A 24,780-nucleotide genomic window follows, 5' to 3' on the forward strand; every position below is an offset into this window, starting at 1 on the left:
TTAAACGTTTGGGGATATTGATATTCTATTTATATAATTCCCCCTTTTTTTAGAGGAGAATATGAACACACATCCATCAAGAATACAGTCTTAGAGAACAGTTGCAATGTAAACATAAAAACTGCCTTAGCAATTGTAAGATGAACATTACTGTGCACATGGGTTGGGGGACATCTGTAAACTGAAAATATTTAAGATAAATGATCAAATAAAATTTTAATTTTCAGTTTATGTCAACAGCGCCTCTCAACCATCAATGTAGTACTGCAGTCATGTATCCACCTCCTGGAACCAGAAAAAAAGCTCAATGTCTCATTTGTACATTCGTAGTTTACACACTATAAATTCTGTTTACTAATATATATTGTTTAATTATACTAACTAGTTCCGTTTTTTTTTTTAGATAACTTTCGCTGGTCAGTAAATTTGTTCGTCCCCCTCCATCATCGCCGTTTCCGCATTTTTGTCCAATCATTGACGAGCACTGGACCGGAAGTTTTGAACAAGCCGAAACGCGGGAAGTTGCTCATATTCTTCAGTCGGACGAAAGTCAAGGTAGAACCCTGAACTCAAATAAGAACAATCCAATTAGAACATTGTTTATATGCATTTCTGTTTGCGTGTATGAATTTTTCACCATAAAATATATTCCTTCCTTTACTGAGTAACTGTAACAGCATGAATTGTAAGCTACTTTTGTCGCCCAAGTGGTCGTCAGATTTTATTAGCCATTCAATTTCTGACACTGAAATGGCTTCCTTTGCAGGTCGGTGTGAGATTGAAATAAGATGAAGGTTGTAACTTGCGAAATCGCCTGGCACAACAAAGAGCCAGTCTACAGTCTGGACTTCCAGCACACGTCCGATGGACGCACTCATCGTTTGGCCACAGCTGGCGTGGACACCACAGTCAGGGTAAGTCCACGAAGACAAATTTTCCTTTTAACTTTGGACAAAGCCTGGGTGATATGACATTAAAATACATATCCTATTTTCCTCAGCGGAAGTTGAGAAAAGTAAATGGCAATGACATTGTTCAAAACAAGTTTTCTTTTTCTCCTGATACAAAACATTCTTCCCAACATTAACTTGCATCAACCTCGACAGTAGCAATTTGTTTTTTCTTTCCAGTTTAGGTAAAAACAAGTGTTTTGTTTCTCTTGGAAAAATGTCCATATTGTCAAAGCATATATATAAACACGATTCTCATGCAGTCAACATTTGAAGTGGTCAGTGATTTAAAAGTGACACAAACTGCATGGGTGAAGCCCTTTCCACTATTTGTGTTGTTTACTGGGATCAGAGCCAGGATGGCGAGAGCGGGTCCATATTTAGTCAAATTTCTAAGCTAGCAAACAGGGACTAACCTGGCGAGCTTTTACATCGGTTTGTACATAAAGTAGTTACAATAAGTCCCAGCTTTGGTTGGAATGAGGAGAAGACGTGATGCACATCTGGCTACGATGTATTTTATTTTTGGGCAAAAATTTCTATTGTTAAAAATGTTTGGTGAAGCTCCATGGCTGTACAACATTTATTATTTCTGCCATTTTTTTCCCCCGAGTTTTTTTTTTTTTTTTACTGGACAACTCCCAACAACATCTCTCTATTGTCATAACGAAGTCACTTCTCCACCACCTATCCTATAGAGCTTGTGCACCTAGGTCATAAAATCACGCGACTTTTGTTTACGTCACCATATTGCCGGTCAGGCAAAGCATTGTTCATCGCTAAGTCGGTTGGAGACGCCACGAAAATACGTCTTGTAGCACGACGCCCAGAGTTTTGTCTGATACCGCTAAACATTTAGAAGATGATAATAAATGAAGGTACGTGGAAAAATGACAGACACTTAGCATAGAGGACCCATGTTTAATGCTAAAGTCAATGTTTTCGGTGATAAGAAATTGGACTGTGTGAAAAGAGTTTGAAAGCGTAGAAAAGTCTGGACATATACAAATTTTTTGTTGCTGGATCTGTTCTCAATCAAGAATAAATCCCACATAGTGATGGAGGCACTCAGATTTTTTTTTTTTTAAATACAAATACCAATATTTAAATAAATGACCCCTGGTTTTATACAAACTCGCATTTATTGACTATGATTGAAAAAAAAAAAAAAAAACAGCGAGTCAACTCCTCCATACACGGAAGCGTGTTGCGGCCACACGTTAAACATCGGTAAACCTCTCCGTGACAGATGTTTTTTTTTTAAATATGCGTTGTTCTCAAATTAGTCCAATACGCATTTAAAAAAAAAGAAAATAAACTGCTGGGATAGGCTTCAGCCTCCGTACACGGAAGCATGTTGCGGACACACGTTAACCTATGTAAAGTTCTCCGTGACTGACCGTTTGACTCACAAATATACACATTTTCATATGTATATTTTTGTGGAAATCCATGCTTTGATTCATCTTATGTTCTCACAGCTGTGGAGAGTTGACATGGGCGCAGATGGAAAGGCGGCGGTGGAGTTTCTGTCGAATCTGGCCAGACACACGAAGGCTGTCAACGTGGTCCGCTTTAGCCCCAGTGGAGAGTATCTCGCCTCAGGAGGAGACGGTATGTCCAACACTTCAATATTTTATCCCAAATGATGCAAGACGTGCATCGGAAATCCCGCATTGTCCATGATGATGTCAACGCTCACTTAAATTTGTTTCTTTTGTCGTGATTGTGCCACTTGCTCTTTTGTATCAGAAGCACATTTATGAATGATGCAGTGCACATCTCGATAAGACATATTCTTGTAACACAGATGGACAGTGCTATTTTTGCACATCTGCCTCACAGTTCTCAGGACCTGGTTTCAAATCTAGCCTGGCCTGTTGGGAGTTTGCATGTATTCCCCTTGCCTGCATGGTCAAACAGGTCAGGTCGCCCTTCATACGATCGGTCCTAATGAAGTAGCCCTCAGCCTCAAAAAGGTTGGTGACCTTAAACCTATAGGAAAGTCTTACCTTAGTACATCTTAGTAGCCAAATTGGTGCCTTATCGGTCACGTAAAAGGTGCTCACCCCAAGTTAGCATAGCGCGCTAACAACATTACCTACTTAGAGTATACAACGAGGACCAAACATCAATCGTGGACTCAACCTTCAACTACTAAAGTGAGGGCCATTGTGGTTTGAATCCCTTCCATCCACGTATCCTTTAAATCGCCATATCCTTGGTGACCCCTGGTTTATATGCCTCAAAATTTGCCGGCGATCAGTTCAGGGTGCACCCCCGCCTCTCACCCAAGGACAGCTGGGATAGGGTCAAGCACACCCGGGAGCTTAGTGAGGATAAGTGGTACAGAAAATGGATAGATGAGTGAAGTGGACTGTTCCATTCACGCAAGAGTGACTTAAATGGCATGAACTACAATGCATTTAACGAGCCAATCCTTTAACTGCACCAAGACCTGCTTCCTGGCTTCTGTCAAGGTCCTCTTGGACCAGTTTAAATATTGAAACCCATGTAACTTTTCCATTCCATTACATTTTTTTTTTTTTTTTTTTTGCATTTTGTTTTGACTGTCATCAGGAAATATACGCTTGTTGACAACGGTGAAATTAACATTGCTCCAAACAGAAATGCGTTTGTGTTAGCAAATGAACTCTATTCATTTGTTGTTTGGTTCAGATGCAGCCATTCTGCTGTGGAAGCTCAACGACAACAAAGAACCTGAACAGGCGCCTGTGTTCCAGGAAGAGGAAGACGCTCAGCTGAACAAAGAGAGTTGGTCTGTCGCCAAGACCTTGAGGTACCAAACGACGACAATGGCGTTCGTTCTCGTCTTCGCAGAAAGTGCTGTTTTTTTTGCACATCTTGTCACTGATGTAAAAAAAAGCATAGCAGGAAAAAAAGAAAACAGTAAATAATGATTGGAAAAAAATGAAAATTAAAAATAGAATACCCAAGAAAAGTACAAAAAATACGGAAAAATTGTGAAAAAAATGAACGGTGACCAAAAAAAAAAAAGACGAAACCATCCAAAAATCCATTGTCAACGCTGCTGATCCTAGTTAGGGTCAAAGGGCACTGAAGGCTATCGCAGGCCTCTACCTTGACATCTGTGTAGTCTCATTCCCTTAATATTTGGGAAAGCCAAAATCAGAGACCAGAATGTTATAGACCGTCATTTCCGGCCTGTAAGCCGCGGCTTTTTTCACACGCTTTCAACCCTGCGGCTTATCGGGTGATACGGCTAATTTGTGAATTTTTTATAACAGCCGCAAGGGGCCACTCGAGCAGAAAAGGTAAGCGTGAGACCGGTAGAATATATGTGCCGAGGAAGTGACTTTTACCGGTATTTTTTTTTTTTTTTAACTGGCCCTGTTAGCGCTGTGCTAGCGTTAGCGCTGTGCTAGCTTGTTGCTGCTGTGTTACTGCCGTGTCTCAGTGATTTTTACCGGTATGTTTTTTTTTTTTTTTTTTTTTTTTTTAATTGGCCCTGTTAGTGCCATGCTAGCGTTAGCGCCGCACTAGCATGTTTTAGCTGTGTTACTGCCGCGTCTCAGTGATTTAGGATTTTTTTTTTTTTTACTGGCTCTTTTAGTGCTGTGCTACAGGTTGCTGCCGTGGTTTTTTTTTTTTTTTTTTTTTTTTTTTAAACAGCCCTCCTCGTGCATCCGTGTTGTTGCTATATTAAGATAAGCTAAGGTATTTAAACTTTGAAAACTCTTTTTTGTGTACCGTCTTTATTTGTAAATATCTCGTTTTTCAATGTGGGCACTTGCAGCTTTTACGCAGGTGCAGCTTATGTATGTAGCAAATTGTATTTCCTTTACATATGTACTGGGTGAGTCTCATAATCTGTCCGGAAAATACGGTAAATGTAGTTTTTTGTGTGATATCTTTTTAGGGGCCACATTGAGGACGTATATGACATCTGTTGGACCCGCGATGGAAACTGCATGGTGTCCGGTTCTGTAGACAATACCGCTATCATGTGGGACATCAACAAAGGTTTGCTGGGAAAACGTCAAAAAATGTCTGTGTAACAACAATAATTTCAATGATGTCATTTTGCCGTTTTCATTTTCAGGACAAAAACTGTGCATCCTGAATGACCATAAGAGCTATGTGCAGGGTGTGACCTGGGATCCACTGGGGCAATATGTTGCCACTCTCAGTTGTGACAGGTACACATCGTTACCCGCAAAGGCTTTAAAACCTCAGACCATTTGATTGACGGCCATCTATGGCGTTTAATATTCTTCCTTTTCAGGGTAATGCGCGTGTACAGCACTCATACAAAGAAGAAAGCCTTCTGTGTGAGCAAAATGAGCTCAAGCTCACCTGCAGATGGAGAGGTGAGTGCACGCAGCACATTTTAGGAATCTCATCTTGGTTACTCTTGTACAAAGAGGTCGTATTGTTGTATGAATTGACATTGAAATCTAAAAAAATAACCAAGGCATCACTGTATATGAACATTGTGGGGATTTTTTTAATATCTTTGCAGGTCAAGCTGCACCGCATCTTCCACGATGACAGTATGAGGTCCTTCTTCCGACGTCTTTCCTTCACACCAGATGGCTCTTTTTTGCTCGCTCCAGGTACGTGTCCGACACGTTCTTTGTGAAATTGTCACAATTATTATTTCGAGGCATTTGGGTGTCAACTGACAATTTCTCACTCGTCATCCCTTCTCAGCCGGGTGTGTGGAGGTTGGGGAAACTGTCACAAATACTACCTACATATTTTCTAGAAAGAGCTTCAAAAGGTGACCTTTGACAATGTCCTAGTTTACAAGTGTCCAATTCATGGCCCGTGGGCCAGATCTGGCCGGCGAAGCCAAATCAAGTGTGTCAAATTCCATGAGATATTACAATACTGACATATTGCAAATATTTTTATGTTAGCAAACATGAACAATAGTTGAAAAGCCCATTACTCTTGATTTCTGATTCCAAAGGTCCTTCATATATTTCATGTGTAAATATGATGAGGCTACTAAACAATTTTATGGTTTCACAGTCATAACGGCGGTCTGGCCCGCGACAAGAATGAGTTTGACACCCCTGCACTATTTTATGGACTAATGCAGGGGTGTCAAAGTGTTTTTTGTCATGGGCCACATTTTACTTAGGGTTTCCCTCAGAGGGCCATTATGACTGTGAACCCATAAACATCTTTAACTGCCTCATTGAATTTACACATGAAATATATGAACTAGATTTGGAATCATAAATCAAAGGTAATGGATTTTCCAACTATTGTTTGGTCACACAAAAATGCTTGTAATAGCTCAACGTTATCATTTATGACATGACAGCTTGAAATTTTGGAACAGATTCTAAAAAAAATCACGGTAGTTGATACACATGCCTCGGCGGGCCACATAAAATCATGCGGTGGGCCGGATCTGACCCCCGGTCCTTGAGTTTGACACCTATGGACTAATGTAATGGACTTTTTTTTTTTTTTTTTTTTTTTTTTTTAATTCGTTGTTGTGTTTTAGGCCAGTTGCCCACTTGCCTTGTCCAACTAAGGCCACCCTGGCTGTGCGGTGTTGTCCAGTCTACTATGAGCTGAGAACTAAAAAAGCAGAAGGTAAGAACACGTCCCTGAATGTAGCTTTAAACTTCTATTTGTATTCTCTCATTCTGTTTTTCTGTTTGAATCGCAGACGGTTTGACCAAGGCCCTTCCCAGTCTATTCAAACTGCCCTACCGCATGGTGTTTGCGGTGGCCTCCGAGGACTCCATTTTCCTGTACGACACGCAGCAGGCACTCCCGTTCGGCCTCGTGTCTAACATTCACTACCATACACTCAGCGACCTCACATGGTAAGTGAACGATCTGCTACATTGTATTTCGAAGGTCAAAAAGACACATTTAGATAGACTGGATTTTAAATGTAACAAATGACATATTTCTTACACATTTTACCATACAAAAAAAAATTCTCCTTCTAAACAGAATAATGGACCAGTGGTTAGTATGCGTGCCTCAAATTTGCGAGGTTCGGGGTCCAGCCCGTCAATTAAAAGTTAAAGAGTTCCATTTCAGGAAAAATTTCAAGTGAACATCCAGGACATCATAATGTATAAAATCATTATTCGGTTGTGCAATAAAATGGGAGGAATCATACAACATTTAGCAAATGAATATGTGTTGAATTTTCTTCTTCTTCTTTTCCTTTCGGCTTGTCGCGTTAAGGGTCGCCACAGCGTGTCATCTTTTTCCATCTTCCTCTCTAACACCCACTGTCCTCAAGTCTTCCCTCACAACATCCACCACCCTTTTCTTTGGTCTTCCTCTCGCTCAATTGCCCGGCAGCTCCATCCTCAGCACCCTAAGTGTGCATTTTGAGCTTGCGCTTAGTACTGTAATTTTCGGCCTGTAAGCCGCAACTTTTTTTCCACACGCTTTCAACCCTGCGGTTTATGCGGTGATCCGGCTAATTTGTTCATTTGCAGCTTAATACCAAAGGAACTTTAAGCAATAGAGGGGTGAATCAGGGGTTTTGTGGGGTACAGGGTGGCCACAGACCACCTGCCAGACTTTGAGCCCTGGTCATAACTGGAACAAATCCTTTATTTGCTTTAAGTCCCTCTGATTAATCCAGATGAAAATAAACAAATAAAAGCCTCAATTTGAACAAATATTACTTTTTATTTAACAGATTTTTGACATGGGTTTTTCAACTATTGTTGTTTGGTAAGAAAAAATCCTTGTAATATTTCAACGTTATCATTTATTATATGACAATTTGAAATTTTGGTACAGATTTGAACAAAAATCATGAAAGTTGATACATACAATTTGCCTTGGCGGGCCACTTAAAATCATGCGGTGGGCCGGATCTGGCCCCCGGGCCTTGAGTTTGACACCTGTGCTGTAGACTGTAAGATTGGGACATTTGGGTCTTGTTGACTAATACAGTAGTTTTAAGTGAAATGGGGCATAGGATGTAAATTTCGGACAGGCTAGTGTCTAACGTTACCACAGCTGCCCCAGGTATCAATACTTGAAGCTGTAAAAATGGTCATTAGAAGTATTAAATAGCAATTCAACATTGTAGAGATGTAACAGTATATATTTAATTTTACACTGACACTACGACACAAAAGCCATGTCGGTCGTTTCGTCGAGGACATGGAAAAATGAATGTGTTCTCTCCCTGTATTTTTATCAACTGCTTCCGTTTTGTCTAGGTCTCGAGATGGTTCGTTCCTGGCAGTGTCCTCCACAGATGGTTACTGCTCCTTTCTCTCCTTCTCTCCCGGGGAGCTGGGAACGCCACTGAAGGAGTCTCCCACCCTGGAAGTGTTCACCCCGACCAGCGGTGCCGAGAAAAAGGGCAAAAAGACACCGACAGCCCGGACCTCATCCCCCGTGTCCCAGACACCGAGTTCAGCTTCCACACCCACGTCCCACAGGACCTCAGGGAGAGACAGCGTCTCCTCTGTCAGGACCCCAGATGAGCAGAAGTCAAAGTCTAAGCCTCAACCCCGGAAAATCACCCTCAACACGCTAGAGGCCTGGGGGAAATCCACAACTCCAAAAAATACCCCACCTTCTACCCCTCAAACACCGGCGTCCGGAAACACTCGCGCACCCTGGACTCCTCAACCGTCCGTCAACCCACTAACACCCAGCTCCTCGAAAAAGCCGTCCCGCCTCACCCCGCTCACTCCTACGACACCCAAAATCCGCAACAGCACCAACTTGCCCACCACTCCTAAAGGAGCCATGTCTTCTAAAGGGCCTACTCCAAGGTAAATCCCGTATAAGATGGAAACCAAGTCTGCTTATTCTTTTTTTTTTTAGTACGTTCTCCTCAGACTTATTATCGACAGCAGTGAAAAGATTAAGAAATGCTGCAATGGATCTCTGAATAGCGTTAATATTTATCTAAATTTTGTATTTTTACTGTACCTTACCACATGAGGTAGTCCAGCATAATCTAATGAGATCTGATTCAAAATAGGCATCATCAGAAAGATATGGCAGACCTCTGCCATGGCTGAACGGTATTAATAAAAGTTAAGGAAAAAAATGGCGGTGTGAGCTTGGCGGGAACATTTTTAGTTTATTGTGACACCATAGACTCGCAAAATAATTCCTTTATACAGATTTTTGCAAATTAAATGACTCTCCTATGTGAGAGCTCTCGATAAAGTTTCCTGGAAATCACTTGTGAATTTTTCTGCCTTATCTAACAAACTTAACAAACAAATGTTGCATTAAGATTTACCAGAGGCAGTGTTGAGGTCTACATTATTTGGATTATTACTTTGGCTAGAGAGGTTTTGGACATGTATAGTACCACAATGCGTCATCAGTTCTACACCTCTGCAAACGACAGCCAAAATAATGAATTTAGAAAGGTTACAGGGCCGTAATTCCCGGCCTACAAAGCGCACCTGGTTACAAGCCTCACTGAGTACATTTGTAAAGGAAATGCCATCGCTGCATTAACCCCAGGGTTGAAAGCGTGTGAAAAAAGTCTCGGCTCGTAGGCCGGAAGTTACGGTTTTTCGTGGGCGCTGTCTTACTTTGATTACTCAATCAACCCGGGGTGTCAAACTCGTTTTTCTCGCGGGCCACATTGTTGTTTGGGTTTCCCTCAAAGGGCCGTTATGACTGTGGAACAAAAATATTTAATCATATCATATTTACATCATCAATTTATGAACTACTTTTGGAATCAGACATCAAGGGTTATTTGTTTTTCAACTATTCGCGTTTGGTTACACAAAAATGCTTGTAATATCTCAAATTTATCATTTATGATATATGACAATTTGAATTTTTTTTTTTTTTTTTGGTACAGATTTGTACAAGAATCATGGAAATTGACACTCTAGATTTGGCTTTGCGGGACACATAAAATCATGTAGCGGGCCAGATCTGGCCCCCAGGCCCTGAGTTTAACACCTGTGCATTACACAGTAAAAAAGGTGCAAATAATAAAATGAGGTGTGAATGTACCGTGCTGTCTAAATGGAAAGACTTGACATCAATTGCTTTGTTCTGTTGCTGTTGCAAGTCCTCGGCTCAAAACAAAAGCTTTGTCTGGTTTTAGGGTGTCCGTTGGACCCCCCGCTGACTATCAAATAATCACTCGCATAGACGTCCTGCAGACAATGGAGGGTCTGTGCGAGCTTTTTTTCTTTATTTAAATGCGTAACTTGAAACTGCTCTTTCACAGCTGACGGCCAGTTTTCCGAGTCGACAATGAATAAGTCAGCAAGATCAAAAGCTTGAATGGACCTTGTGCGACTAATTAATTTCTTTGGTCCTAGGCGAGTTTCTTTGACTCCGGTTGGATCGAATACAGCCAGTTTGCTCTTCAGCTCGCCAGCATCCACGGAGAAAGCTAAACATGGTCAGTCTGGGATATTCCTGCTCCAACTTCCAATCCTCGAGCCCTAAACTTTTATTAGAGGGCTTAAGTAGTCTATGCTATTCCATGGATGACATGATTTGGTTTCTTAAAATATTATACAATGTCCGGATTTATTTTACAGCGGAGTCTTAAAGGTCAAGCACAATCTATAGACTGTGATAGAACACTGTTTGGCCTCCAATTGGTTTAAATAAAAACAATATATCGTCATATTTTAAAATAATTATATGTATTATAGGCGGCACAGTGGATCAGCTGGTAAAGCGTCTACCTCACAGTTCTGAGGTCCCGGGTACAATCCCGGGCCCGCCTGTGTGAATTTTCCATGTTCTCCTCGTGCCTGTGTGGGTTTTCTCCCGGCTCTCCGGTTTCCTCCCACATCCCCAAAACATGCAGCATTAATTGGACACTCTAAATTGCCCCTAGGTGTGATTTTGAGTGCGGCTGTTTGTCTCCATGTGCCCTGCGATTGGCTGGCAACCAGTTCAGGGTGTGCCCCGCCTCTTGCCTGTTGACAGCCGGGATAGGCTCCAGCACTCCCTGCAACCCTCGTGAGGATACAAATAATCATTTGCAGTTTGGGCAGCACACCGTAACATAAAGCATTGTTCAACTGTACTATGTTTTAAGGAACGTTTTACTTTTTTTTTATGAACGTTAACCAAAAAATGAAAACTAAAATAAAACTATTCACTGTAGTGTGGCAAAATGTGCTGACACGTACATATACGGTCTATAAGCTCAACATGAAGTTCAATTTGCAGATAAAACCTCAACAGAACTGTTATAAAATATTTCTTCTATAAAGGTTCTTTAGAGCTTATCTCTAAGTGCTAAACCACATCCATTTTTCTGCAAATTCAACTTTGGGTTACAACAATAATGGAAACAAATACTGGGGGGCTTCCTTTATTGAGCCATGGTACCCATTTTACATTAGAAAAAAAACTCATTGCACACCAACAAATAAAAATGTCACAAAAATAATGTAATTTGTGGACCTTTCGAACTTAAAACAGTTGATATGATCGCAGGAAGCCATGCCATATTCAGTTTTATTAATATATTGACAAACCGAGGACCCCCTTTGCACAATTGAGAAAGGAAGTTAAAAAAATAGTGAATTACCACCTTGATAAATTTGCCTGAATTTTGTCATTCATATTCATGCCTTGTTCACTCACAAATTCAATCAAATCAATCAAAAGCCTTTAATGTCATTATATGCTGTGCATACAACGAAATGATAAGTGCTTCTCCACAAGGTGCAATAAAATAGAATAGAGTATGATCCAAATTTTAAGATCCACCAATGTTACATTATCTTTGTTCTTCCTTGGCCCAAGTGGCACACCGTCAAGAAGTTCCACCGAAATCACGAAAGGTCGTGAATTTTTATTTTTAGGTATGGAACTCTTATGAATACATACGGCACAAGAATGTAGTAAAAAGATGTCATGTTCCAAAAAAAAAAAGTCTCCCAAAAAATGGAGTGAAAATGACGGGGGGAAAAATGTGCGAAAATCAAACTAAGTTGAATTAACTGGGAAAATTAAAATGGTAGTTTGATGTCTTTAAAAAAAGATGTTAAAGTCATAATATTCCAAAAATTTTGGCAAAATACTGTGCAGAAAAATGAAAATCGTAGAAACGAGTTGAAAACTTCAAAAGAATAGTAAATAATCTGTAAAAATGAGTGAAATTGCGCAAATAGGTATCTAAAGGTAACACTACAAAGTGTTTTGCATACAAATATTTACTGTAATTCTTATTCATAACTGTGGTACCGGATCAGGATTGGTTAGCGATAGACTATGGGAAAAACAAATTGTAGTTGAGGCGCTACGAATTCATGCACCCGTACATGGGTCAAACTGTCTTGTTGAGGACTCGCATGTGTAACTTTTTTTTTTCTCATTGACCTTTCTCCATCCAGGACGCCCTTCCCCTCCCACCGATCCCCTCTGCCAGCCCCCGCAGTCCAAGCGGCCCAAGACTAACGACGATGTCCCTGCAACAAGCAGCAGCACTCAGCCTTAGCGGGACCACCACGTTAGCATGTCGCAATGACGTCACGATCAAAACATTTTGCATGTAATAACGAAACGAAGATGTACTCAGATATTATCACAATGGTTATTAACTGCGGTGTGATGTCTTTAATTAGCATGTGACATTTTGATCTTAATATTTGTAATACTGTAAGGAAAAAAAACTATAGAACTATACTATAAAAAATTGTAAAGTAATAAATAAGCACTTGAAGGGGATCTTAGTGCTGTGTGAATTTTGAATATATTTCCTGCCTAATTTTGCTGATATTCTTTGGCGTATCTGATTTTATGCCTCAAATTAAAATACAAAAAAAAAAAAAATTATCCCTCCACCCTGTAATAGAGATTTCATTAGAACAAAAATGAAACAAATCATATGCTCCTTGTGCTTAAAATTTTTCATTTTAAATGTGCAAAGACGTGTGGTTTTAGTATTAGGAACTGTCCTATTTAAAATTATTATGAACTATAAAAGACGTAGTAACAGTTTGGGACTAGTGTTTTTTTAAACACGGACTTCCAGTCATGCACATTTTTTTGTTTTAAATGTACAACACGAGAGTAGAGACAAGTTAACTTTTGTTACATTGGCAATATTTTTTTTATCAGCCAAAGATTAAATCGTGATTAAAAATACAGTCTAGATATTAATGAAGGGGCTTTGCGTGCAGAAAGTGATTGCGTTTGGTTTCTTAATGAGTTATTACGATCCTGTAATAACTGGAAATATTTAACCTCAGAGAATTCCTCAATGACAAAGTATCACTTAAAAATTAGATACCAAACTGAGAGAACGCCCATCTTTGTTACGTTTAACTTCGCTTTTTTTTTTTTTTTTTTAATATTAGGAAGAAACCAACTTGACAATTCTGGTCAACCTAACTTGATCCACAAGCAGAACGGAAATGAAAGATTGACACGTGTGTCGGCCAATCACATTCGAGCTTCCTCGGTCACTTTAATGCGTATGTGCACTCAGAGAAGGCGGGGAGGACTCGGTTTGCTTAGGCTGATTAGCAACAAACAGAAGCTTGTGAGTTGAAAAATTTGGACTATTTCACCTCCGGAGTGGACTTTGCCGTCATGAAACGGTATGAACTCTCGTGTGTGATAAACGGGAGCTCATCGGCACGCTTTTTGGCCAGGCCTGGTGGCTATTTGCAACATTTTTAGCGCTAATAGCGGAGGGCAACCTCGCTTTTTTTTGTTTTTTGTTTTTTTTTTAGATCGTCGGAGGTGGCGATGGTGAGCTGATAGCTGCGTCATCATGTTGCTTCCGACTCGAGTTAGTCGAAAGAAAGCTCAAGTTAACGCCACCCGCAGTGATTCGGTTCCGAAGGCCACTCCCGACCACCTGAGGTAGATGCATCGCGGAGCGCCGCTGCCCGGGGGGAAAGCTTGCTAGCGGCCGGGGGGACAGACCGTAGGCGGCTGACTTGACATCACTTGGCGCGATTCCCCCGTTTGTTATCCACTCGAGCGAACGGTCACTACCCGTCGCCGTTGTAACGCGACAACAATGTGACCAAAACGGTTCTTAAACATGAACTATAGCTATATAAATACTTGCTATTTTGACAAGGGGGATTGATGACAAATTAGGAGCATCTTCTGAAATGCCGATCGGCACTTTCACCGTTAACCGTTTATAACCCTTTAAAGAAGATTGATCAAATAAATTGCAACGAGTCATCTGGATAGCCAATCCATGAGTTATCAGGGTGTCAAAGGGTGTTAAGTTGGACTTTCGGGAGTTTTGCCTGGGGTCCTCCTCAAAGGAGGGGCAAAGTTCCGTGCTATCTATCAGGGTACACAAGGAAGAAGTCACGATGGCCGTGAAGGCAGCGACTCGCTCCCAGAAGCTGTGGTCGAGCGCCGCCGACGAACGGAACCGGTCGCCGAACTTCGAATGGATCGACGGGCTTCTCTACCGAAAGAAGCTGGAGAGGGGCTTCGTCAACTACCGGGAGGTCTTGGACGAAGACCGCCGGCTGGAAGCGGTCGCCACATTTCACCGGCGACCCCCCGGCAAGCGTCACCTCTCCTTGGAGGAGACGTACAAATGCGTGGCTGACAATTACTGGTGGGACGGTAAGGACGTCATCTTTTACTCAGCACTTCTCTCATCAAAAAAAAAAAAAAGACTTTAAACGGCCTGTCGTCACCTGACTTCAACGCTATTAACTAAATTGTAAACGTCAACCAAGCGAGTGTAAAGGGGTGTGCCGAAAACGAGAATATCGAGGATGCCCATTTATTTCAAAGTGAACTATTTCAAACATTTATGGTAATTTGGATTATTCTGTCAGAAAGACAAATGGGGAAAAAATCTAATATTCCACAAAACTAGAATATTTCACGTGACCAGCAAAATAGGTTATTTTTTTTTCTTCTCCTTGGCCCGCCGCAAACTCTACAGAGGTTGTTTTTGGATCAGGAACGGCTTGACATGTCACGCAGATGTACGTACGTAGTGGTTCTTGACACATGGACACCAGCATCAGTCCACTCCATAAGAAGCACCCCAAGATTTCTTATACTTGACAATCCTCTCAAGGCTGTGGTCATCTTCCAATTCCTCTTAACACTCTACTCTTAAATGAATTGGCTTTACCTTGATTTTCCAATTATTATTTTTTTTGTACTTACTCGTATTATCAAGTGCAGTAGAAAACAGTTTGTCTCTGTAGCTAAATAAAGTGACCCAGCTGGCATCTTGTCAAGCACTCGTTTCAAACTTGAAAGCAGAAAGCAAAATTTAAAAGCGCCTTTTGTTCTACATTAGTCACCCACTATTCTTGGCTTACTATTTCACTTCACAGGCTGGTTTCGAAGTCTTTCTTGTCGGTTTATTGTTGTGGCTGTAGGTTGCGAGCAAAACAGCATATTATGTTCGGGTTTCTATAATTGCGCCAGGAGTTGTGACTCCTCTTCCGCCAATGTTACACCATTTTAAAATATTGTCGCCATTGTCTTTGCAGGGATGTACTTCCACATTAGAGACTTTGTCCTGGATTGTCCCGAATGTCAAAGCCAGCAATGCAAGAAGACAGAGGTGAGCACAGATTGTAATCTTGAGAAGTGCAGACTTTCTATAACGTCATACATTCTTCATTTTTATCTGGACTCACACTCACTCTCATCGTTTTGGATGTCGCAGACGACACTTTTCTCGCATGTCGTTCCCACAACGTCGTCACGTTTTTCGTCCTAAAAGGAAAATTCTGTTGGTTTGGAGTAACGGGACAAGCCGAAAGAAACTTTGGAGTAACAATGTATCCAATAGGTCACGTGTTATGTACTCTATCTTGATAATGTGATGTTAAATCCTCTCATTTAATAGTGTTTTGAGAAGATTTTCATCAACAATTAAGAATTTTCACGTGCGCCGCCATTTTTTCGAGTCACATGATTTACGTGCACGGATGTGACGTGTTCAGCGCCGTTCCAAACGCTCGATTACATGGGATACCATTATGCCTAGCGCTGATTTCTCGGATTTATCCTCATCTGATGCTGTTTCTTGGAGTATCGGTTGATCGGAGGAATACTTCCATACAAATATGAACCTGTGCTGGAAATAATGTTGAATATGAACCATCCGCATATACTATATAATATGAACCGTCCACAGGTTCGTATCTGTATGGAAGTAATCCTTCGTCTTCCCGATCAATCCAACCTCAAAAGTCGTAATTGTCGAGACGAATCTTTTCAAAACACGATTAAATGAGAGAGGACTTAACATCACATTATCAATAAAGAGTGCATGTGACACAACCTATTGGATTCATTGTTACTCCTAAGCACCGGAATTTTCCCTTTAAAATCCAAACGTGTTCTAGGAGCCAGGTGGCCGAGGATGTGTCACGAAGATGGTGGCGTCGCACAGCTCCGACATGCTCCGCAAGCTGAGGAGCCAGCGGGAGGCGGGGATGTTTTGCGACATCACCGTGCGCACGAACGGGCAGTCCTACGCCGCGCACAGAGCCGTGCTGGCGGCTGTCAGCGACCACTTTCAGGAAATTTTTACAGAGATGGACTCAAGTAAAAAGACAGACATAGATCTCACCGGTAAGACAACGCATTGTCGGTGTACGTCGCATGTGCGGAAGTGATTTATGAAGACGCGCCACAAACTGTAGTTTAAGCCTACACAAATATATTTTCACATCTGTCACTGCATGTTGAAACGGTTTTAAAGTTTTAAGTGACCCTGCGCGCAATGCCTGTGTATGAGCAAGGATGTACAATAGCATTACAAATTAATCTGGTCTTTGGATTCACTTGTGAATCCTCATGAAAGAACAAATCTGAAAAACAAAATTTTTGCATTTGAATTACTTCTGTGTTACGGCAAGTTCTTCCCACAGCTGCCATCATTTTGGCTAAGTTCTCATCTCTTTTGCACATGTATGCAAACGAAAATGAGCTCACCGCTGAAGGAGGCTTGTGTTTAGCATAGCTCTCCATTTTGCTGCACAATACAATAGAAGCTGAAAACGCAGAAAGAGGAGGAAGCTAAAAAAGCCGAAAAGGAAAGACGTTATCTCTGGAGAGGATGACCGCGGCTGATCGAATCAGAGAATTATTATTCAGTATTGCGGGAAAGATTATGAAAGAGGCTAGGTTGCCACAAGGCTAAGTAGCAGCAAGCTAGCTGGAACGGCAGTAGCTTGGTCCGGTCCGCTAAGATTGGCCCTGACAAGCGCCAAACAGACCCAGGAATCTCCTAGTGGCCAAGGGACGGCGAGTGATCGTGGTTAAAATAAGGAATTTTAAACTAAAAATAAAAATTTCAGGCAGACAAAACGACCCAGCATACACTCTTACCGGTAGGGGTCGAATTGGTCGCCCAGGGGCCACATCAGGGACCCACCGCATCATTTTGTTTCCCGCAAAATCAAATCAGGTGCTTCAACCTCACATTTCTTGAAAAATATCAAAATTGCAAATTGTGGTCAATTCTAATAACATATTGCAAGTGTTTTGATTTAACTTAGCTCCTCCCTGATAGACAAAAAGGTCTTCGTCAAGATAAATCACTTCAACATTGATCTGATTACTACTGTTCTAATATTAGCTAGGACTGTGGAGGCATCTTGTTGAGTCTTAGGGTAAACGAGAGGAGCATACAAATATGCAAATAATTGAGTTTTACAAAGTACTATTCAAAACCCGTCGAAAATAAAGTCTTAAGTTATAGAAACCAAGCAACTCCTTATGCATTTCGCTGAAGCTTCTGTCTCCATTTAAGCCAATCACCAGTCATTACACGTTTATATCCTCACAAACTCATCTTTTGTCACGGGTCTTTAAACATCTTCGTTGCGTATTTCTTAACTCGCTGGTGTTAGTTGATGTACTATTGTATTACTATTGGATCTCAATTGCCTAATATAGCTTCCTAAAACACAAAAAAAAAAACAAGAATAAGAAATAGTAAACAAAAAATATAATTTACTAAATTCACCATAAATGCTTTTTCATTTGAGATTTTCAACATAGATTCGGTTCAACAGAAAAAAAAAAAAACTGGCAAATGTTTTAACCGTGACGTACAAATATGTGGGGGATTGATGAAATTGTCTTTATGATAAATCAATAAATTCAGGATTTTTTTTTTTTTTTCCCCTGTTTGGCAAGATAAATATACAACAAAGCTCACGATGTCATCAAAGTTTGACATTCCTTTTACTCTGGAATCAGGGTAGTTCCGTTTTAGTTTCGCAACCCCTCCAGCACACACCAATCTAACACTTTTTTTTTTTTTTCTCTCTTCAAAATACCATGTTCATAACACCTGGAAGAAAAAAAGGCTTACATCTTACAAAAGATAACTTTCCAGAAATAACTGCATCATGTTTGAGACTTGGTAAAAGATGAGGTCATAAAGAAGCAAGAGTTGAAAGCAGGTTTTCAATGACTTTGCGTATTGTCCCACTCCATTAGCTCTCTCTCCCTTCACTATGTAGACCAAAGCATCTCGCTCATCTGACTCACCAATCAACCACGGTTTTGCGCATCTCACTAAAGATTCTGTCTCCTCCACTCAGGCTTCAGCGAGGACAGCCTTTTGTCTCTGCTGGACTTCTCCTACTCCTCCACCCTGTGTGTGCGCTGGGAAGACCTCCCCGAAGTCATCACCATGGCCCGCCACCTCGGCATGTGGCCTGCCGTGGAGGCCTGCTCTGCTCTCATGAAAGAACACCACCACGTTGATCATCCTGGCCGGGAATTAAAATTGGGCTACGGTGGCATTTGCAGTCAACGGCGCCGCCAGCAGACAGAAACCAAAAGGAAAAGGGAATTGGAACAGAACTTTGGCATCTTCCACCAAACACTGGATACATCTGACGAAGGGAGTCCGAGTTGCAGTCTGCAAAGGACGCCAAATCTTGGTGTTTATAACAGACTCCCCGTGAGTCCCTCACACAGGATGAAGCTTATGGACTTCAAATCTCCTTCCTCCAAGAAGAGTGGAGCATCCAAAAATCTCATTGGAACCCAAGAGTCAAAGAATTACTCTTCCATATCTCCTTCCGACACTCGTATACTGCGCTCAAGTCCTGGTGCTGCTCAGCAGGTTCAGAGATTGCTGCCCATGCCAGAAAGTTCTCAAAGAAACCGGAAACCTTGTACCCCCAGATCCAGTCCGATTTGTAGCCCTGTTAGGGTGAAGCAAGAAGTGGAAGAGTTGGGAGTGGATGAAGAGGACTATGCAAGAACCCAGGAGAAGTACAAACTGATGTCAGTTCTTGGCCTGCAGAGGACCGCCCTTCTCCCTCGACCGGAAGATTTAATTGGTTGGAGGCAGAAGAAACGACTCAGGAAGCTAAAAGCCAACAACTACTCGCTAACCAAGAGGCGGAAACCTCGCTCCACTCCCTCAGTACTTCCTTACAGGCCTGTGACACTCTCTCTTCCCCTGTGTGAAACTGTAAATACTCTCCTACTCAACAAGGCTGGGAAAACCAAGTCTGGTGCTTCACCAGTCATTGAAGGAATATCGAAGAGACATCATCCCACTAAAAAAGTCCCTCCTAGCGACAGGAGCATGCGGAGTAAAGGTGTCTTACCGGATATGTTCCAACCGACATCGCGGTCTGGATTCACCGGGAGAGAGCTCAGACGGTCTGTGAGAAATGGTGGCAACGTCCATCCTCCTGTCCAGCAGCCCCTACGCCGTATCTCCAAGAAAATTCCAGTTAGGAACGCAGTCAAGATCAAATCAGAACCAGCTGAATACTCCGTCTCAGGTCTCTCTCTCGCATCAATCAATCAACCTTCTCAACGGAAATGGGACAGGAATAATGTCTCTGTCGAGGCAGTCAAGACACTGCGCTACAACAGCAGCCGTCCAGGGTCAAAAGCCAAACCCAAGCGGAGCAGCGCAAGAGAGGGGGTAAAGCCACGGGGCAGACCCAGGAAAGTACCAAGGGGGGAGACGGACTCTGAGAGAAAGAGCAATCAACCCAGTGGTGGGTTCCAGTTCTCAGAGCGCACTCCCCCTCCAGGCATCTACAACCACCCTCTGTACAAAGTCATCAAAGAGGAACCTGCGGATCCTGTCCCAGTCGCCAGCCCTTTTTTGGATCCTCCCTCTCCAGACCTGGGTAAGCGCCAGAGCAAGCCCCCCATCAAACTACTGGACTCTGGATTTTTGTTCAGCTTCTGTCGGCCCTCCGGGGCACCCATGGGAGGGATAAAGAAAGAGGAGGAGAGCGTGGATATTTGTTTGACACGTTCTGTCTCCCAAGTCGGTGAGAAGTTTGGACTGGTTCAATCCAACCACAGGGCACTGAGAGCCAGAGGACCGCTGACCCCCTTCCCAGTGGTGAAGAGGGAGCAGGAGGAGAGGAGTGTGAGCCGGAGGAGGGTGCAGAGACTCAGGGCCAACTCTCGGGAAAATGCTACTTTGGCCAGACCTAGAGGGACAAAGGCCACACGGGTCATACCAAAGGTGCGTAAAGGGCCGTTGGTTTATAACGTATTAGTGTAATGGACCGCACAGTGGCACTCAACCAAAAGTTTTGGCCCTGTTTGAATCTGAGCTTGGAGCTTTTTGTGTGGACTGTCGATGTTCTGAATTTTGCCTGGGTTCTCTGGATATTCCTTCTTCCTCAATCCACATATACTAAGGACAGGCACCAGCTCGCTCGCTACAGAAAATGCCTGGATTGGTATCTTGAATCTTTGCACATAGAGTTTATCTTACAATCTTTTGCATTTTCTTTCTTGAAACCCACTAGCAAGAGCCTACCGCCATCCCAGTGAGCAACAGGGGCTGCGTCGTGTTGGACTCGGTTCGGCGAGCGAGGCTAAAGCAGCTGCGGGGCCCCCGCAGCCAGGCCCCCAAAGCCCCGAAGGTGGCCCACTCCTGCACGCAGTGCTCCACCACTTACCGGGACTGCGACACTCTCATCATGCATCGCCTGCGGCACATCGAGGGCAAGCACTGGCCGTGTCTGGTAAGTTCAGACCCACCTCAACCTCGACCAGAACCTCTCAATTTAGATAGTGGACCCTTAGAAATTAAATGGTGTGACAAAACCTTTACATCAGGCTAAACTCGAGTAAATGTAATAACAAGACTACCGCAATTCCCAGCCTACAGATCGCACCTGGTTATAAGCCTCACCCAGTACAGGAAATAACATTTGGTACATTCGTCCATACGCCGCAGCTGTATAAAAGCCACATGTGCCCACATTGAAACGCAGGATATTTACAAAGAAAGAAGGCACACAGAGTTTAATGTTAATCCCAGCGCCGCGCTAACGCTAGCATCGCGTTAACGGCACGCTAACAGGGCCGGTTAAAAAAAAAAAAATATACTAGTAAAAATCACTGAAATACAGCAGTAACACTGTAGCGCAGCGCAAACAGGGCCAGCCTGGTAAAAGTCACTTCCTCGGCACATATATTCCACCGGTCACATTCTTACCTTTTTCACTCGAGTGCCCCTTTGCAGCTGTTAGAAAAAAACGCACAAATTAGCTGCATCACCGCATAAACCGCAAGGTTGAAAGCATGTGAAAAAAGTCGCGGCTTGTAAGGTGGAAATTGTAGTAATTAAAATGACTCAAGGGCACCTTGATAAAGTTGAACAAGAATTTGTACATTTTGGTTAGGTTTCAGTGTTCAAACCCCTACTAGTTAAATTTCCCAACCAATGATTCCATGCTGGTGGGTCAGCACCTTATTGTGGGTCGTGGGCCCATTTTGGGTGCGTTGTAGACAGCAAGTCAAAAAAATCACATGTATTCATATTTAGATTTTTTTTTTTAGGTACAGTAATTGGGAACATTGCAACAATAAGGCCAAGGGTCAATTTAAAACTGCATTTTGTACTGTTTGCTTGGATCAAGTTGTCTGACCTGCTCTCTGCTCCGAAGCTTTGCAGTAAGACGTTCTTTCGACTGAGGAATGTACGGAACCACATCCGCACCCACGACCCCAAGTTGTACAAATGCAGGAGCTGCATTGCCGCCGGCTCCTGAGCACCACTTGGTCGGTCCCAGTGTCAGATGAACAAACGTTTAGGTGAGTTGAGTTGAATACAGCACGTCGTTTTCCAACACTTTGAAATGGAAACGTTACAAATGGCTGCCATTTTTGTGGAATTGTATTTTAAAAAACACACAAAATATGAGCACTTCCAATCTCTTCATGAGAAATTCAGGAAAAAACAATCGATGATTAAAGTACGTAACGCGCCCTACTGCCCACATTGCTCTCCTTAATGTTCCATTTGCACTATTTAAGTTGCTTTAAAATACATACATGTCATGTCATTATCCAAGCCGCTTATCCTCAGAAGATTTGCGGCAAAGCTGGAGCCTATCCCACCTAGATTCAGGGGAAAGGCAGACTCCACCCTGAACTGGTCGCCAGTCAGTCACAGGGCAAATATCAACTCGAGTGGGAATCGATCCCACGCTGCCAGCACCAAAGGCAGGCGTGTGTGCCACTACACCATTAATGACTCTTAAAATACACACGTTTTCATATTATGGAAAGTATGATTTTATTTTAGTCCGATAAGTGAAAATTTTAGCTAGATTAAATGTTTTTTTTTTTTTAAATATAATTTTGATTTTTTTTTTCTGTGATTAAAAAAATTAATTAACCAAGAAATTTAAATGCTGCGTGAAAATAAGTGAATTTGTTTAATAAACTAAGTAGGCGTTTGCCTTCTAAAAAGTATTTTTCTTATTATTTTGAGTTATATGAATCCGTATGAGTTTAACATTTTGAAATAAACTACGGTAAGAAAACGTGATTATTTATTTATTTTTTTACAATTTTCAAATCTATTGAGATGAACTGTTTATTGTATGTCCAGAACTGAAGTCGTATTTGCCTTTGGAATAAAAATAATTTGCCAAGAAATATCAATATTACATAAAAAATGAAAAACTTGTTTTAAATTTTAACAAACTAAGTAGGAATTTGCCTCCTTAAAAGTATTTTTCAGTTGAATGACTTTGAAAAATGGGTTTTAACTTTTTGAATTAAATACTTTAATTAAAAAAATACTTAAAAACTGTGATCAATGTTTTATAACAGTGTAACGTACTGAGATGGAATGCTGACGGACTTAAAAGTCCACAAATTTTTGTGTATGTCCAGAACTCCAGTCATAGTTATATTTTGAATAAATTTAGCATTTTTGTAACAGTACTTAAAGTGTAAACATAAATCACAATGGTATAATTTGGAAGTTATGCTATAGATTCAATGGGGATATTGCAGTACGATTTAGATGCGGGATACCAGAGTTCTCCAAACCTTGGCAAGTCGACCTCTGAAGTTTTTGCGAGTATTTTTCATGAAAAATGTTGAGTGAATATCTGAATTTCTCGCGAGATTTATATCCTCCATCATGTGTGGAACTGAGGACTTCTCCTGTACATACACAGTATCATAAACACTTGGATTATGTTGCGGTACTCTGCTACTGAGTGGAATAATATCTTTTTTTTGTTTTTGTTTGTTTATTTCTCCCCTCTAGAGTCTGACACGAGTAAGTGACAAAGGAAGTCACGTGCAAACCAGAATCTTTTACATAATGGAGCCATCAAACTCAAGCACAAACGGGGTCTGTAAGGACAAGTGACTCCTCCTTTGATTCTAATATATTCGTAGTGGTAGTTTAAAAAAAAAATTAAAAAGCAAACAAAAAAAAAAGAAGGGCGCCGTGTGTCCGTTTTCCCCTACAAACGTCAAAACTTGAACATTACACTCAGGGGGCGGGGGAACACGACGGGGGCCGCGCAATGTCGATCTCGCGTCGTCGTTGTCATCATGCTTGTGTATACAAAAAAAAAAAAAAATGAAAAACATGATTGTTTTAAGTGGTCTTAACGGCTACAGAGTGTCAACAAACCTATATGTATAGTTGAATTTGGAGTGCACTTATATCTTTAGCCTATGTTGTAAACCTAAGAGCAGGTGGTGAATTTGAAGGTGGGGAGGGAATACTTGAAGCCAAGGGTGGGAATACTTGAAGTGTTTTATTTTTTGGGTGGGGGGGTGTGGTCGATGCGGTCCTCGGGGTGGTTTGGTGTGCTTAACTCCGTTATAACTTCACTCGGCTTCACCCTTTCCGATCTGCTTGTGTCACTTGATCATAATCCGTATGTAGAGTGGATGGGGTGGGGGGGGGGGCGAATTGTACGACGACACTGCATGTGCATCCGCAGTGCGTAACGTGAATTTTTAGCAATGTGACCGCTTCATGATGGCAGTCTGATGAATCCCGTCCTCAACCTTAATCCAAGCCCTTTTCCTTCCTACTGAATAAATGCAATGTGTGCACATAAAGAGATGTTTATGGTTCACAAATTGATTTTCAAAAAAAAAAATTAGTATCTCTTGAAAGACTGAATACATTTTTGACTTTTCTATTGTTATAGTTGCTTTAATTACCTATTCCCCCCCCCTCTCCCCACCCCTTTTTTTTGCGATTCTCGACTTCACGTGTTGAGCCATCATGACAAATGAAATATTTAACAGAAATACAAGAGTATTTATATAAAATGCTGGGATCTTATAACACGTTATTGTATGGGAATTAAGTGATTGCGATTTTAATTGAAATGGTTTTAAATGCATTCCTGTGCTTGGGAAAGGTTACGTTTGTTCTGGCGATGTTCTAATTTGATCAATAAATTTGAGTATAATATCAGTCAGTGTCTCAAAATTCCTGCCTTGTGATTCTGTTGGGGGTATTCGATGCGCAAAATCCATCTTTTTTATAGCACTTGTCATTAGACTTGCACGTGAGTTGAATCCTGGTCTTGGTGACTTTGGGAGAGAGCCATGGTACATCCTGGATTGATATCTTATTTTTTACAGAGCATTTTTGGGG

At 41.7% G+C, this 24,780-nt stretch overlaps 2 protein-coding genes across 5 annotated transcripts; both read left to right on the forward strand.

Moving 5' to 3' along the window:
• The first annotated feature begins 447 nt into the window (after positions 1–447).
• On the forward strand, positions 448–12,651 carry chaf1b (chromatin assembly factor 1, subunit B). 3 transcript variants are annotated; one of them, XM_061841347.1, is made up of 14 exons: positions 448–555; positions 767–914; positions 2,432–2,564; positions 3,630–3,750; positions 4,852–4,955; positions 5,035–5,131; positions 5,218–5,302; positions 5,455–5,548; positions 5,646–5,715; positions 6,454–6,545; positions 6,622–6,781; positions 8,153–8,716; positions 10,247–10,329; positions 12,287–12,650. In XM_061841347.1, exons 2-14 carry the CDS (start codon positions 789–791, stop codon positions 12,388–12,390), a joined length of 1,833 nt encoding a protein of 610 aa, XP_061697331.1. In that variant the 5' UTR covers positions 448–555; positions 767–788; the 3' UTR covers positions 12,391–12,650. The 3 variants fall into 3 exon arrangements, with proteins under 3 accessions (XP_061697331.1, XP_061697333.1, XP_061697332.1); XM_061841348.1 differs by having other exon boundaries at positions 549–685; XM_061841349.1 differs by lacking the exon at positions 10,247–10,329 and having other exon boundaries at positions 12,287–12,651.
• A 684-nt stretch (positions 12,652–13,335) lies between these two features.
• On the forward strand, positions 13,336–24,597 carry si:dkey-229b18.3 (uncharacterized). 2 transcript variants are annotated; one of them, XM_061841810.1, is made up of 8 exons: positions 13,336–13,495; positions 13,631–14,495; positions 15,386–15,459; positions 16,250–16,478; positions 18,461–20,367; positions 20,657–20,875; positions 21,803–21,950; positions 23,422–24,597. In XM_061841810.1, exons 2-7 carry the CDS (start codon positions 14,234–14,236, stop codon positions 21,905–21,907), a joined length of 2,796 nt encoding a protein of 931 aa, XP_061697794.1. In that variant the 5' UTR covers positions 13,336–13,495; positions 13,631–14,233; the 3' UTR covers positions 21,908–21,950; positions 23,422–24,597. The 2 variants fall into 2 exon arrangements, with proteins under 2 accessions (XP_061697794.1, XP_061697795.1); XM_061841811.1 differs by lacking the exons at positions 13,336–13,495; positions 13,631–14,495 and adding an exon at positions 14,658–14,866.
• Positions 24,598–24,780: the final 183 nt, after the last annotated feature.

Source organism: Syngnathoides biaculeatus, chromosome 14, assembly GCF_019802595.1.
Source record: "Syngnathoides biaculeatus isolate LvHL_M chromosome 14, ASM1980259v1, whole genome shotgun sequence".
Lineage (NCBI taxonomy): Eukaryota > Metazoa > Chordata > Actinopteri > Syngnathiformes > Syngnathidae > Syngnathoides > Syngnathoides biaculeatus.

Coding starts and splice junctions, on each gene's coding strand:
- si:dkey-229b18.3 (XM_061841810.1), top strand. CDS start 14,234: ATGGCCGTGAAGGCAGCGACTCGCTCCCAGAAGCTGTGGTCGAGCGCC. Junction 14,496..15,385: donor TGACAATTACTGGTGGGACG/GTAAGGACGTCA, acceptor TTGTCTTTGCAG/GGATGTACTTCCACATTAGA. Junction 20,876..21,802: donor GCAAGCACTGGCCGTGTCTG/GTAAGTTCAGAC, acceptor TCTGCTCCGAAG/CTTTGCAGTAAGACGTTCTT.
- chaf1b (XM_061841347.1), top strand. CDS start 789: ATGAAGGTTGTAACTTGCGAAATCGCCTGGCACAACAAAGAGCCAGTC. Junction 2,565..3,629: donor TCTCGCCTCAGGAGGAGACG/GTATGTCCAACA, acceptor TGTTTGGTTCAG/ATGCAGCCATTCTGCTGTGG. Junction 8,717..10,246: donor TCTAAAGGGCCTACTCCAAG/GTAAATCCCGTA, acceptor CTTTGGTCCTAG/GCGAGTTTCTTTGACTCCGG.